The 11,391-nt window shown below is 46.6% G+C and overlaps 2 protein-coding genes across 11 annotated transcripts in view; one reads left to right on the top strand and one right to left on the bottom strand.

The window, feature by feature from the left end:
- Nucleotides 1-10,372, bottom strand: part of LOC116848044 (protein outspread) — a 255,072-nt gene extending 244,700 nt beyond the window's left edge. For 5 of the 9 annotated variants that reach the window (XR_004378891.1, XR_004378892.1, XM_032823771.1 and 2 more), the window contains exon 1: nucleotides 5,171-7,939. Coding sequence is in view for 7 of the 9 variants with exons in the window: in XM_032823771.1 (XP_032679662.1) it covers nucleotides 5,171-5,311 (141 nt within the window). In the remaining 2 variants the exon portion in view is untranslated. Of the gene's footprint in view, nucleotides 1-5,170; nucleotides 7,940-8,317; nucleotides 9,068-9,650 lie in introns of those variants that run through there. The other 4 variants (XM_032823776.1, XM_032823778.1, XM_032823772.1 and 1 more) reach the window with 3 other exon arrangements.
- A 146-nt stretch (nucleotides 10,373-10,518) lies between these two features.
- LOC116848052 (transmembrane protein 11 homolog, mitochondrial) overlaps nucleotides 10,519-11,391 on the top strand; it is a 3,664-nt gene continuing 2,791 nt past the window's right edge. For both annotated transcript variants that reach the window (XR_004378893.1, XM_032823789.1), the window contains exon 1: nucleotides 10,519-10,633. Coding sequence is in view for 1 of the 2 variants with exons in the window: in XM_032823789.1 (XP_032679680.1) it covers nucleotides 10,611-10,633 (23 nt within the window). In the remaining variant the exon portion in view is untranslated. The remainder of the gene's footprint in view (nucleotides 10,634-11,391) is intronic.

The following is an 11,391-nucleotide window of genomic DNA, read 5'->3' as shown; positions in this document are numbered from 1 at the left end:
TCTCTCTCTCTCTCTCTCTCTCTCTCTCTCTCTCTCTCTCCCCCTCTCTCTCTCTCTTTCTCTCTCCGCTGCGGTTACCAAAATGCAAGCTTACCGGGAGGATGCAACGGCCGACGGGTAAAGAAACATTGCGTCGCGTATGCATACGTTATTTGCGGTCGTGCGGAGAGACGCCGGCGGAGAGGGGCAGAGGCGGGAGCGAGGCGAGGGGGGAGGGAAGCGAGACGGGGAGAATAAACCGATACGGAGATACCACATCCATGCGAAAGCCGACAGGCCAACAACTCTCGGAGGGGGCCTCTCACGTAGGGGTGCTGGAGGAAGACGGCTGGAATGCACCGAGAACAGGTCGCAAGGCTGCCGACATTCCGAAATTTGCAACAGCGTGAGGACCGGGGGAGAAGACGTCGCGGCTCGCGAGGCGCACAATTTCGGAGCCGCCGCGTTCGCTTTAATCGCACAACTTTTCGTCCTCGAGATACGCGAAATCACGACCTGTCCGGGCGGAAATGTGAAATCGCCCAGAGCTATAAGACCGCCATTAAATTGTCGATTTAGTCGTACGGCAAGACTGCCGATTCCACTCGCGGCGCAAGTAAGAACGTGAGGAAAACGTGGAAATCAGTCATCATGCGAGAAAAAAATCTCGCGACTTAGGACTGTGTTAATAGTCGTCACTTGAAACTCGTCTCATGTGAGTACGCGGATTTTTGTTCGAAGTTGAATCCAAATTTTGCAATTGAATTATACGATATATGTGACATCATATCCCTGTAATCGCGCGATTCAACTGGAAAACTTTCATGTAATTCTGAATTCAAATCTGAATATATCATTTGAGAAGAATGTCAAGTAACGACTATATATGGATCTTAGAGGCCTTCAAACCGTACCTTCTAATCTTATTCCACTCTATCTAATCTTCCATTCCAATCTCCGAAACATGTGCACAGAGAGAATGTTGCAGTTCTCTTTTTTCCTCAATCAAATTTTTTTTAATTTTGCTATGTTTCTACACTGAGAGACAAAATATCTAAGAAATATAAAGCATTGAAAACAAATAATATATTTTGCCTTATACTTATAAAATATATTTTGAATAAGAAAATCTATTTTCTTAAAATGTTAGCTTTTCATAAAAGTAATTGTTTATTACATTTAAATAAAGTATTTTAGCTTCAACAAATATCTCATTAGTACCCACTGGATAAATATTTTTTTATTTTTTTAGATATATATTTTCTTTCATCATCGAGCCATTTAGCGACCTCAAGATGGACAAAAAATTCGCGAGTCGATTAATTTACGAGAAAAAAATTTCCAAACTTTCGCGCTTAAATCTCTCCATTGTTCCAATATCCGTGTATTAATTTCGCGAGCTCACGTGCATGTCATAAAAATTCGCCAAGGCATGTTAAGTCAGTTCTTACGGGAGAAATGTGTAAAAACAGCTATGTAACACTTCCTCGCAGATATATTAAGCGGATAGGATCGCGGAGAAGGGATAAAGTCGCGGAGGACATAATTTCGCGTAAATGACGATCCATGGTATCATTGTAACTTCAGTTAAAGGATAGCACAATTAACCACGACAATTAATGAAGCATTAAAACGAACGGTAAAGTGGCGACCGGGTATAAAGAGGCGATGCGTGACGTGCAATGAAAAAAAATGCGCATTTACAAAGTGACAACGATTCCGCTACCACGAAACGGAATTTTCCTCCATTTCTCTTCGGTACCGTACTCCCAGTAGCGCGCGAATTGATTTTTAAAGCTTTTATCCTCGCCCCTGTCTTCGCCTCTCTCTCTCTCTCTCTCTCTCTCTTTCTCTCTCTATCTCTCTGTCCTTCTCTTTCTTTCCACTTCTGTCCCTGCTTCTCTTTCTTTCCTCTCGGAATTTTTACGGACCCGTTTAGTCATCGTCAAAGACGTTGGCCGTAAATAAAAATCATACGAGACGAAAAAAGCAGAACTATAAAGATTCCATTCTCGTTCTGATGCTCGCTGGACGCACCGGAAGCTATATTTATATCCACGATCGTGATGACGCGGCGGTATCTCGCACGCAATCGCAAATTGAAGGAACGAGACCACCGTTCGCGTATTGTTGTTCTATCTCTTACGGTTAAATCAAACATCTAAGCCTCTCTTAAAGCGGGACCTCCCTCCCCCTCCTTCCTTCTCTTTCTCGTTTTAAGAGAGACAAGACGCGTGTTACAGCAGAGTCTAAATGTATGTTCGCTGAAATTGTCCGACATTTCCAAGCTTGACACGTATCCCATTCGTCTCGTACGATTTTACGTTCACGACGTTCATAAAAAAAAAAAGACCAACTAGGGTCGTCGACTTTTTATACGTGTCTAAATTTATATGCAACGATGCCAAGGAAAGGTTGCTCCGAAATTTTCTTTTACACCCGAGCAATCTCTTTTAACGCGCCGGATTTTATAATACGCTCGCTTCTCAAGACGTGCCCTTAAACTGCCGAGTAATTGTCGCTCGTTACATGCGCGTGATTATCTGTCGTAAAAAAAGGAGAGAGGGAGAGAGAGAGAGAGAGAGAGAGAGAAAGAAAAATAAAACTCGCGCGTATACGGACGCGAAGTCGGAGGCTGACTAAACATCAAGTTGCTGCGAACAGAGAGTGAGAGAGGAGCGGAAAGGAAGAGAGAGAAGGAAAACGAAAACAAAAATAACACGCGGCAGGTAGTAAACTACGCAGAGCGGCGGACTCCTCGCGTAATTTGCAAACGATAATATCCGTCCGTGTAATATATCGTACTTAGAGTATACCGTATTTAATGGGTCGTACGGAGCATATCGTATGTCTCGCGCCGGAAGTTGGACGAAATCCCGACGGTGCGATCCTTACGATTCGTCCGAAATTCGACCGTTTCACGCGGATTTTCGCAGTCGTTGGAACGCAGTTCCGCTCGAGACTTTACGTACACGGCAATACACCTCCCGCGAATTACGTAATAATTTCCACGTGACTCTCGCCGCGAGAATAGTATCTCATGCGACCGCCGCGACTCGCGCTACGTCGATCGAGTATAAACTCTCATTCTTACTTTATACGCCACCGGTTACGATCTGGAAAAGGCACGGAGCGATCGCGTTGGACGAAGTTAATGAACCGCGACTCCATCGGTGCAACCGAGCCGGAAGATCGGTTGTCGCGTTCGCCGGTTGAAGGACAAAACGCGAGGAAGAACAAACGGAACACGTCGCGATTGCTCGCGAACGATCGCGAGACGACGGCCGCGCCGGATCTTACATAACGTTCTCCGCATCCTGACATCGGGATCTTCGTACTTTGCCCCGCTCGTCCCCAGTCGCAAGAAGGAATTCGAGGGCGAGGAAGGAGGAGACGTCGGTTACCCGTTGAATCAGACGCTTGGCTACGAGAGAGAGAGAGAGAGAGAGAGAGAGAGAGAGAGAGAGAGAGAGAGAGAGAGAGAGAGAGAGAGAGAGAGAGAGAGAGAGAGAGAGAGAGAGAGAGAGAGAGAGAGAGAGAGAGAGAGAGAGAGAGAGAGAGAGAGAGAGAGAGAGAGAGAGAGAGAGAGAGAGAGAGAGAGAGAGAGAGAGAGAGAGAGAGAGAGAGAGAGAGAGAGAGAGAGAGAGAGAGAGAGAGAGAGAGAGAGAGAGAGAGAAGCGCAGGGATAAAGAGGACGAGAGAAGCATTTATTATTGTCCTAAGGCGAGTCCTCTGAGGGCTAAAGAACACGCATACCGAGGCATAAAACGATACGCGAAAGTGGAATACAAGGTATAAGATACGTAAACTAACAAAATGTTTCATTATGACGAAAAGAATGTAAAGCAGCAGAAAGAGAGAGAGAAGCGGAGGGATAAACAGGACGAGAGCGTTTATTATTGTCCTAAGGCAAGTCCTCTGAGGGCTAAAAACACGCATACCGAGGCATAAAACGATATGCGAAAGTGGAATACAAGGTATGAGATACGTAAACTAACAAAATATTTTATTATAACGAAGAGAATGTAAAGCAGGAGAAAATATGCAGACAAATAGAGTATTATATCGAGTCTGACTCGATTCTCCTTGAAAAGGTAAACAGCAATCGCCCAGATTAACTTTCATAATTCATCACGATGTGAGATCATTGATGATGAAAACTTTACAATTCTTTTAATTACATTTACGAAATAAATATATCGTATATATTGAATTAATTATTAAATTTACATCAAAAAGTTATATAAATTTTTTGTTGTATTGACGAAAATTTATTAAAAGTTACATTTAGATTTTGATACCACGTTTATTGACATATTGTTTAGAGCAAATTTTCATCATTTTTCGTATTTCTATTACGTTCTGTGATAAATATGCGTGCAATCTAGTCACAAAGAACGCGACATTGCTGAATTTCGTGATTTAATATGCTTAAAGTTGTATAGAAAGTTGCTATAGAATTTATGTACGAGTACATCAGTCTACTCGAGCAATTAAAATGTCACTGAAATGTTACAAAAAACAAAATCGGAGAAAATATGAAGCAAAAAGAGTACGAGATGTTGTGTTGTAATAATAAACAGTATAAAAATTTCTCATCATTTCTTATAATAAAATTTCTCTGAAAAAATTCATTGACTATCAGGTCAACGCAAAAAATTCCTCATTTTTGCTTTCTTAATTGATATCTTTGGTCTTGATAATAACAAATATTAAGAGTACAGTTATTGTTATTGCTCTAAATTGAGAATTGGAGAACATTCTCGTAAAGAAGATATATAAATAGAAAACATATCTCGTGCATAGAAAACATATCGAAAACCAACGGTAACTGTTTCGATCTGTAAAACTTCGTCAAGATCATAGTTTTAATATTTTTCACCGGTTAATTAACAACAGCCCGACTAAAAGTCTCGACTTGGTTCTCAACTTTGACAAATACGTGCCTCTCGCGTCGACCTGATACTCGATAACTACAACTACATGTGCATGCTTACGTAAGTCAGAAGGAGACGGAGGAAGACGTAAAAGAGAAAGAGTGAGGTACGGGGAGCAAGAGAAGGTGGTGGAGGAGGAGAAGGGAGGAGGGAGAAAGCAAGAGCGCGGTAGCGAAAGAGGAGGAGCCGAAAAGAGCGAGGAAGAAGGTTACGCGGAGAAAGAAGATAGAAGGAGTCCATCAAGCAAAACTCACCCTGTTGCATTCCAGAGCCTCAGCGCTGTGCTCCTCCTTCTGCTTGAAGCAGCTGCTGCACTTGCTCTTGTTGAATATGTTCGGCGCGAACTTCCTGCACTCGGCGCCGGTGCCACGGACGCCCGCCGTGCCACCCGACATCGCGACACGTGCGAATTAACTGCGACGGTCGGACAGCATCGCCTGCTTTCTTCCTCGTTCTGTCTCTGTCTCACTCACTCACTCACTCACTAACTCCGGCTCACTAGCGACGGTCCGGATTTTGCCGTTTCCCGTCGCGGCTACGACTCGGCCACGGTCGTCGTCGTCGTTGAAAGAACTGTCCTCTCCCTCCCACGGGAAATGCGCGAATGTCACTCTTGCACAAGCGCGAAACAACAATTGCTCGGCCGTCTCGACGGAAGTCTCGTCGCGAAGGATCACGAGAGCGAGAACCGGTCGTTGACGCGAACCGTGCTTTTCTCCGAGACGGAGATTCAGCCGGCTCAGATTCGCCTCGGCTCGAGTGTGCCAGTCCGCACGGGATCGGGAATCGTCTGCGAACGTCTTCTGTGCGAACGCGATCTCGCCAGTGAGACGAAACGAAACGGTCGTGCGTTGATAACGCACGCGACGTAGCGGGAACGAACGCTTCCTTACGGGATCGCGAATACCGGTCGTTGACGTCGATCGCGCGCCGGTGATCTGTCGACAAATTCGCCGCCAGCTGTTCTATCTCTCACTCTCCGCACGCGGACGGCGATCGTGAACGTCACTCGACTGCGGCAGAGTTCCGCGAACCGACTCCAAAATCGCTGGCCGGCTCGCCACTGCGGTACGCGTCGTAACTCGTCCTTGCCAGAAGCGTAAACACACAACACACGCGCGCCGAATTCCACGCTCGAGATTTTCACGAGGCGCGACTCCGAAAGTCACGCAGCGACTGACGACCGCCCTTCACTTCTCCGGAAGAATACGTGTTTACCGTCCTTCACCTTCAGAACACCTTTCGGCCGGCCCGCTCACCCTTTCTCATTCCTTCTCTCTCCCTCCCTCCCTCGTGCGGAATTTCGGCACGCGCGTTACGCGATCACGATTCACGAGCAAAGGAGCGCAGCACGGCGCGACGCGTATACATAACCGTGCGTGGCGTGGAAGTACACACCTCCTCCTCGTCGACTGTCAGTGCGAACCGGCCGAAACACTCGCTTCTTCGCCCCACTCGTACGCGAATGAGCGAGCGTGCGCGCGAACGCGTTCATACACACACACACACGCGCGCGTTCTCTCCCGTGTGGTGTGTATCCCCCTTCGATCGACTCGGCGCGGCCACGACCTCGCCTCTCCGCTCCGCTGCCGACACTGCCCAGGTGGAGCACGTGGATTTACGCCGTCACTCGCCCGGACCTTCTGCTCGCGTTGCCCCGCGTCGAGTGTCACGCGGAAGTTGATCGTCCTCTCACCGCAGATTCGGTGACATGTCACCGATTTCGCGCGCACGTCTCACGTACAATTCTGTCTCTCACGGCGCACACGCAATACACATGCGCGCACATCGACACATCGTCATATATCATACACACACACACACATACACACACACACCTGTGTGTGCACCCGATCGCGAGATTGACGAGCGGTAATCTCGATAACGGAGCACTCTGCGAATCACGCCGGAGCAGCAGCGTTCGCGGGCGGCTCTGGGTCGTCAACTGTCACTGTGGCCGACTGTCAAAGCACCGAGCTGTCATTATTGTCAGAGCACGCCTGTCACCGCGACGAGACGCGGCGCACGATCTGTTGTGAGGAGGAGCCGCGCGCGCAAATAGCCGCGATTCGAAACGCGACAGTGTGTGCGCTTATTCACTCTCGTTTCGTTCAGCCTGCGAATGTCACACTGTAGCGGGCGCGTAATCCCGAAGCCCGGCGCGAGGGATACGCATGGGACGACACACGGAGACGGGGGGCACCGACACGGCGGATGCAATTGACGGGCGTACTTACGACGGCACGGCGCGTCGCGCTGCCCACGATAGTACTCTCGCGCGGACGTCCATCTGCGATCTGGCCTCGTTCGACTCTATCTGCGCGCCGCCGGGCAGCGCCGCTCTCGCCCGGCCGGCCGCGCCACGCACGCGCAGTGAGCCCCTACGCGCCCGCGAAGTAGTGCCGCCGCTCGGCGGCACGCGGAGCCGCCCGAATCGCTCCGAGCGCGTACGAAGCTACGCGCGCCTATTTCTCGCCGGAACTTTCGAGACCGGCCGCTGAAATTCAGAAATAAATGCCGAATTAATTAGCGCGTCGGGAATTGGCCGTTCTACTTATTTGCAGTTGCACCTCTCGTGCGTTGCTCGTCTATTTTTTCTACCTGTAAAAATTATACGTCTACGCTCGTCGATCACCGTATATATTTTACTTGAGAAACAGAAAGCGCAAGAGAGTACTGCTGAAACGGGCAGGCCTGTACGTGCTCGTTTACTGTTGCAAAAATGAATATCTCGCCTCCGATTTTCGGACGGTAATACCTTCAATGATTTATGATTAAGGTCTGGTTGCACTAACTAAGTGGTGAGCCAATGGTCAAACATGCGTCTGTCTTCGTTTGTTTTTCACGAGATTTACATCCACGGTCCGAAATCGCGGTAAAATACGGAACGGCTCCTCAACTCCGCGCACCACCGTGTAACGGCCGATAGCCATATTGGCTGTCAATTGAGATATTGAGATATTTGAAGCGCGCAACTTCAACTTGTACCGCAGATGTCAGGAGGTGCCGATTCTCGCCTGTGATTCGACGATACCTCGTCATGAAGACGAAGACGCGAAACTTACTTTCGGAAAGACAAAGATAGACATATGATTTAACCGTTAACTCCCATTCGGTCGATGCAACCGAGCTTCAAAGATTTACGTATTCAAAGTTTATGTATTAGAATAATCGAGTATTCGAGAGAGAACGAGGCTCAAAATCCACTGCGTGGATTGATATCCCTAGTGCCTCTTGGCATCGCGCGAACTCAAAATGCAATCTCGTAAATTTATACCCGACATCAAGATACACGTATATATACTCACAGATCCGTGAGAGTTTGATTAGCTGAGTCAAAGTGGCTTAAAGCTACCAGATGCTCCTACTTCTCTTATAACCACTGATTTATGTGTGCTTACCAACTTTTCCCTCCGGCAGCTCGGAAGCAGAACACAGCCATCAGAAGCCCGAATTGTCCTGATGCGACACAAACGAACGACGCTGCACACGGCACTCAGACCGGCCCCGTTCTCGCGACGTTCACTCTCGACGGCCACTTTGTCACGGCGACACACGAAATTGGCTGTCGACACTCGGGGTGATAACTCGCCGGCGAGATTCACGTCCATGGCCCGAAAAATTGCGATAAAACACGGGACGGCTTTCGACTCCGTGCACCGCCGTGCAACGGTCGACAGCCATATTGGCTGCCGATTGAGATATTGAGATATTTCAAACGCACAAATTTCAATTTGTACTGCAGATGTCGCACTCGCGAAGCGCCAATCCTCGCCCATGACGCGACGATATCTCGTCACGAAACGAAGACGCGCAACTTATTTTCGCTATTATCGGCGATGATCTACGCGTTCTTTCAACAGGTCAATCTCAAAGAATCTCAAAGAACAACGATTCGATCTCCAAACGACCACGAACGCGCGACACTTGTTTCGGCACTCTCGGCGGTCGTCCCGCGACATGTACGTTTCCGACGATTGTTGAGCGGCGTTTTGTCAGGACATGACGCGAACGTTATTTCCGGCAACTCCCGACGATTCGGCCGCGAGACTTACCTTCGGCGAAGAGTAATCGCAGAAGATGGTATCTCGACTCTGTACTGGCTACGTCGCTATTTGTTTTGCAACTGACCGAACGTAATAGTTGAAATCCTAGAAATGGCGAATCGACCAATCACAACGATCCATTCAGGGGCTGAGTACAATAAAAGGAACAAGGAATAGGGAATCGAGAATAAAGAACAGGAAATAGAGAATAAAGAACAGTTCAATATTAAAACATAAAACTTAATTCATCAACGCAGGATAGAGGAATAGAGGAATAACATTATTTCTTGTTTTCAGTATTCCTTATTCCTTATTTTCTGTTCCTTATTCCTTTTATTATGCTCAGTCTCTTAGTTATCAAACTTGCGCGACGTTTAATCCTAGCCTGGTGGTCAATTCACGTATATGTGACGATAAAGCACGAAATTAATGAATCACAAGGCCTATTTCTTCAACTGTTCTGTAATTCACCGTGCCGTGATTTTTCTCTTTTAAACATTAACACTATTGACTATTTTACTATGCAACTTAAATATTCGTAAGATTAACCAACGTAAAAGATTAGCCAACGCGAGAGTAATTTCACAATATATTATTACTCAAATGTTAATAATACTGATACTGAAGAAAGGAGCAGTGCTCATATTATGTGCCTACAAATACACAGAAATATCGAAAATTCACATACCAGTGATATTCATTGCGATGCAGGTTGGCGGGTACTTTGCTGACATGGTGCTGCCATCTAATGCATGTTTCAGCAACTTCGATGTATCCTACTTTAACCATATGCTTCCACACATTTATATAACACTTATGCCTCTATTATTAGCTCCAATATGCTTATTATTATGTCCTTCGTGCTCTAAACAAATCAAATGCTTTATGTTTGATTGACAAACTTGCGAAATACAATTATAGAAAAATCGCAAACGCATTATCTGTCGATACACTGCGCTCTATTATTAATTTCTCTTGAGAAATTTGTTCAACAAGTCGAACACAGAGAACAATTTGGTGAACGTGCACAAAGTTGTATGACAAGTTATTAACAACTTGATGCTCTCATTATTTCGGGAGATTGTCCCTGTATGCAGTTTTCATGATTACGACAATTCGGGACGTCGTCCCACTTTTAGAATTTCGGCACTTCCCTTTTCGGGATTGTATGTCCACTAATGATTTGGCATCGGAATCCGGTTTGAGAAAGTAATAATACATTTCACCTGTCATTCCCGACGATGATTTACAGGCGACTCATGTCGAAATGAAAATGACCTGAACTCTGAACTGCTGCGTAATCGACGAACGTATGACGCTGCACTTCCGACATACCTCCTTGCGACATGTTTGCTTTTCAGCGGCGACAGAAACATGCCAAACGCATTCTCGGTATTCTCGACGTTAACATCGCGATCGCGAAACTCACTTTCGGCAAGCTGAGATCCAGACAGGCAGAGATTTGAACTTCGAACGCGCTTTCTAAACGCGCCGGATAATTCACTACTCGAGTCATGTCAGCAACGAGTAGCGCTGCTGAACGCGCGCGTATATATCAGCTGATTTTTACGTCCGGTTCGACAAGTCATGCTTTTTCTTCCGGTCCGTTTAGACCGTCGTTTCAGTATCTGCGGGATCGACGGTGAAGATGGTAGATGAAGCTGGTGACAGGTTCGTAGATTAAATTATCTTCCGCTTTGTAGCCGAGATTTGGCGTCTCTCGGTGACGATGATGTCGCCAGGACACGTCGTTGCGACACGGTTCCCCTCGCTGCCAGAGGAAGATTAACCTCAAAACGCGGCGATGCCGCGTATGACGGATTAATCTAACGCGACATTCGCCGTCGCGCTCGTCCAACCATGAATATTTCAGCGAGCAATAAATGCTCACGTTTCAAAGCAACAGAGTGATCTCACGATCCGGGAATACGGCATTCCCGGTCAGGACGGTTCGCAGCTCACTAAGCGGCTTGTTAGCGGCTTCTCGTATCGGTTACTGTTACTTTCACCGCTGTTCTTTCACAACCGTTAACACATACCTTTCTCTTTCTCTCGCTATGCATTATTGTAATATTTAATTGTCGATGCCGTTGCAAAACAACCGTTGTTTCGTCCGCGATCTCGCCGGTTTTACGCGAAACGTATGTTCAAAACAAATTTACATTGATCAGCTCTTTGTAATCAATGTCTTACATAACACACAAAAGAACAAGAAATCCCGGAGAGAATCCCGATTTCCGCTATTGTTTACTATAGGAAACTCGACGTGTGTGTGTAATAGTTCTTTAATCGTATACTTCTCCAATGATAATTGAAAATAAAGTTAACCTTATCACACACACAAGGTGGATTTAGTTCTCTTTCATTCAGGAAATTTTGCAGCTGTAGATGATAACCTTCACTGTGTGCTGATATGAATTACATAAACT

This window comes from Odontomachus brunneus, unplaced genomic scaffold (assembly GCF_010583005.1).
Source record: "Odontomachus brunneus isolate Ranch 3 - 2012 unplaced genomic scaffold, Obru_v1 Obru_scaffold_088, whole genome shotgun sequence".
NCBI classification, from domain to species: domain Eukaryota; kingdom Metazoa; phylum Arthropoda; class Insecta; order Hymenoptera; family Formicidae; genus Odontomachus; species Odontomachus brunneus.
This window is presented reverse-complemented; position numbering and strand designations above follow the sequence as displayed.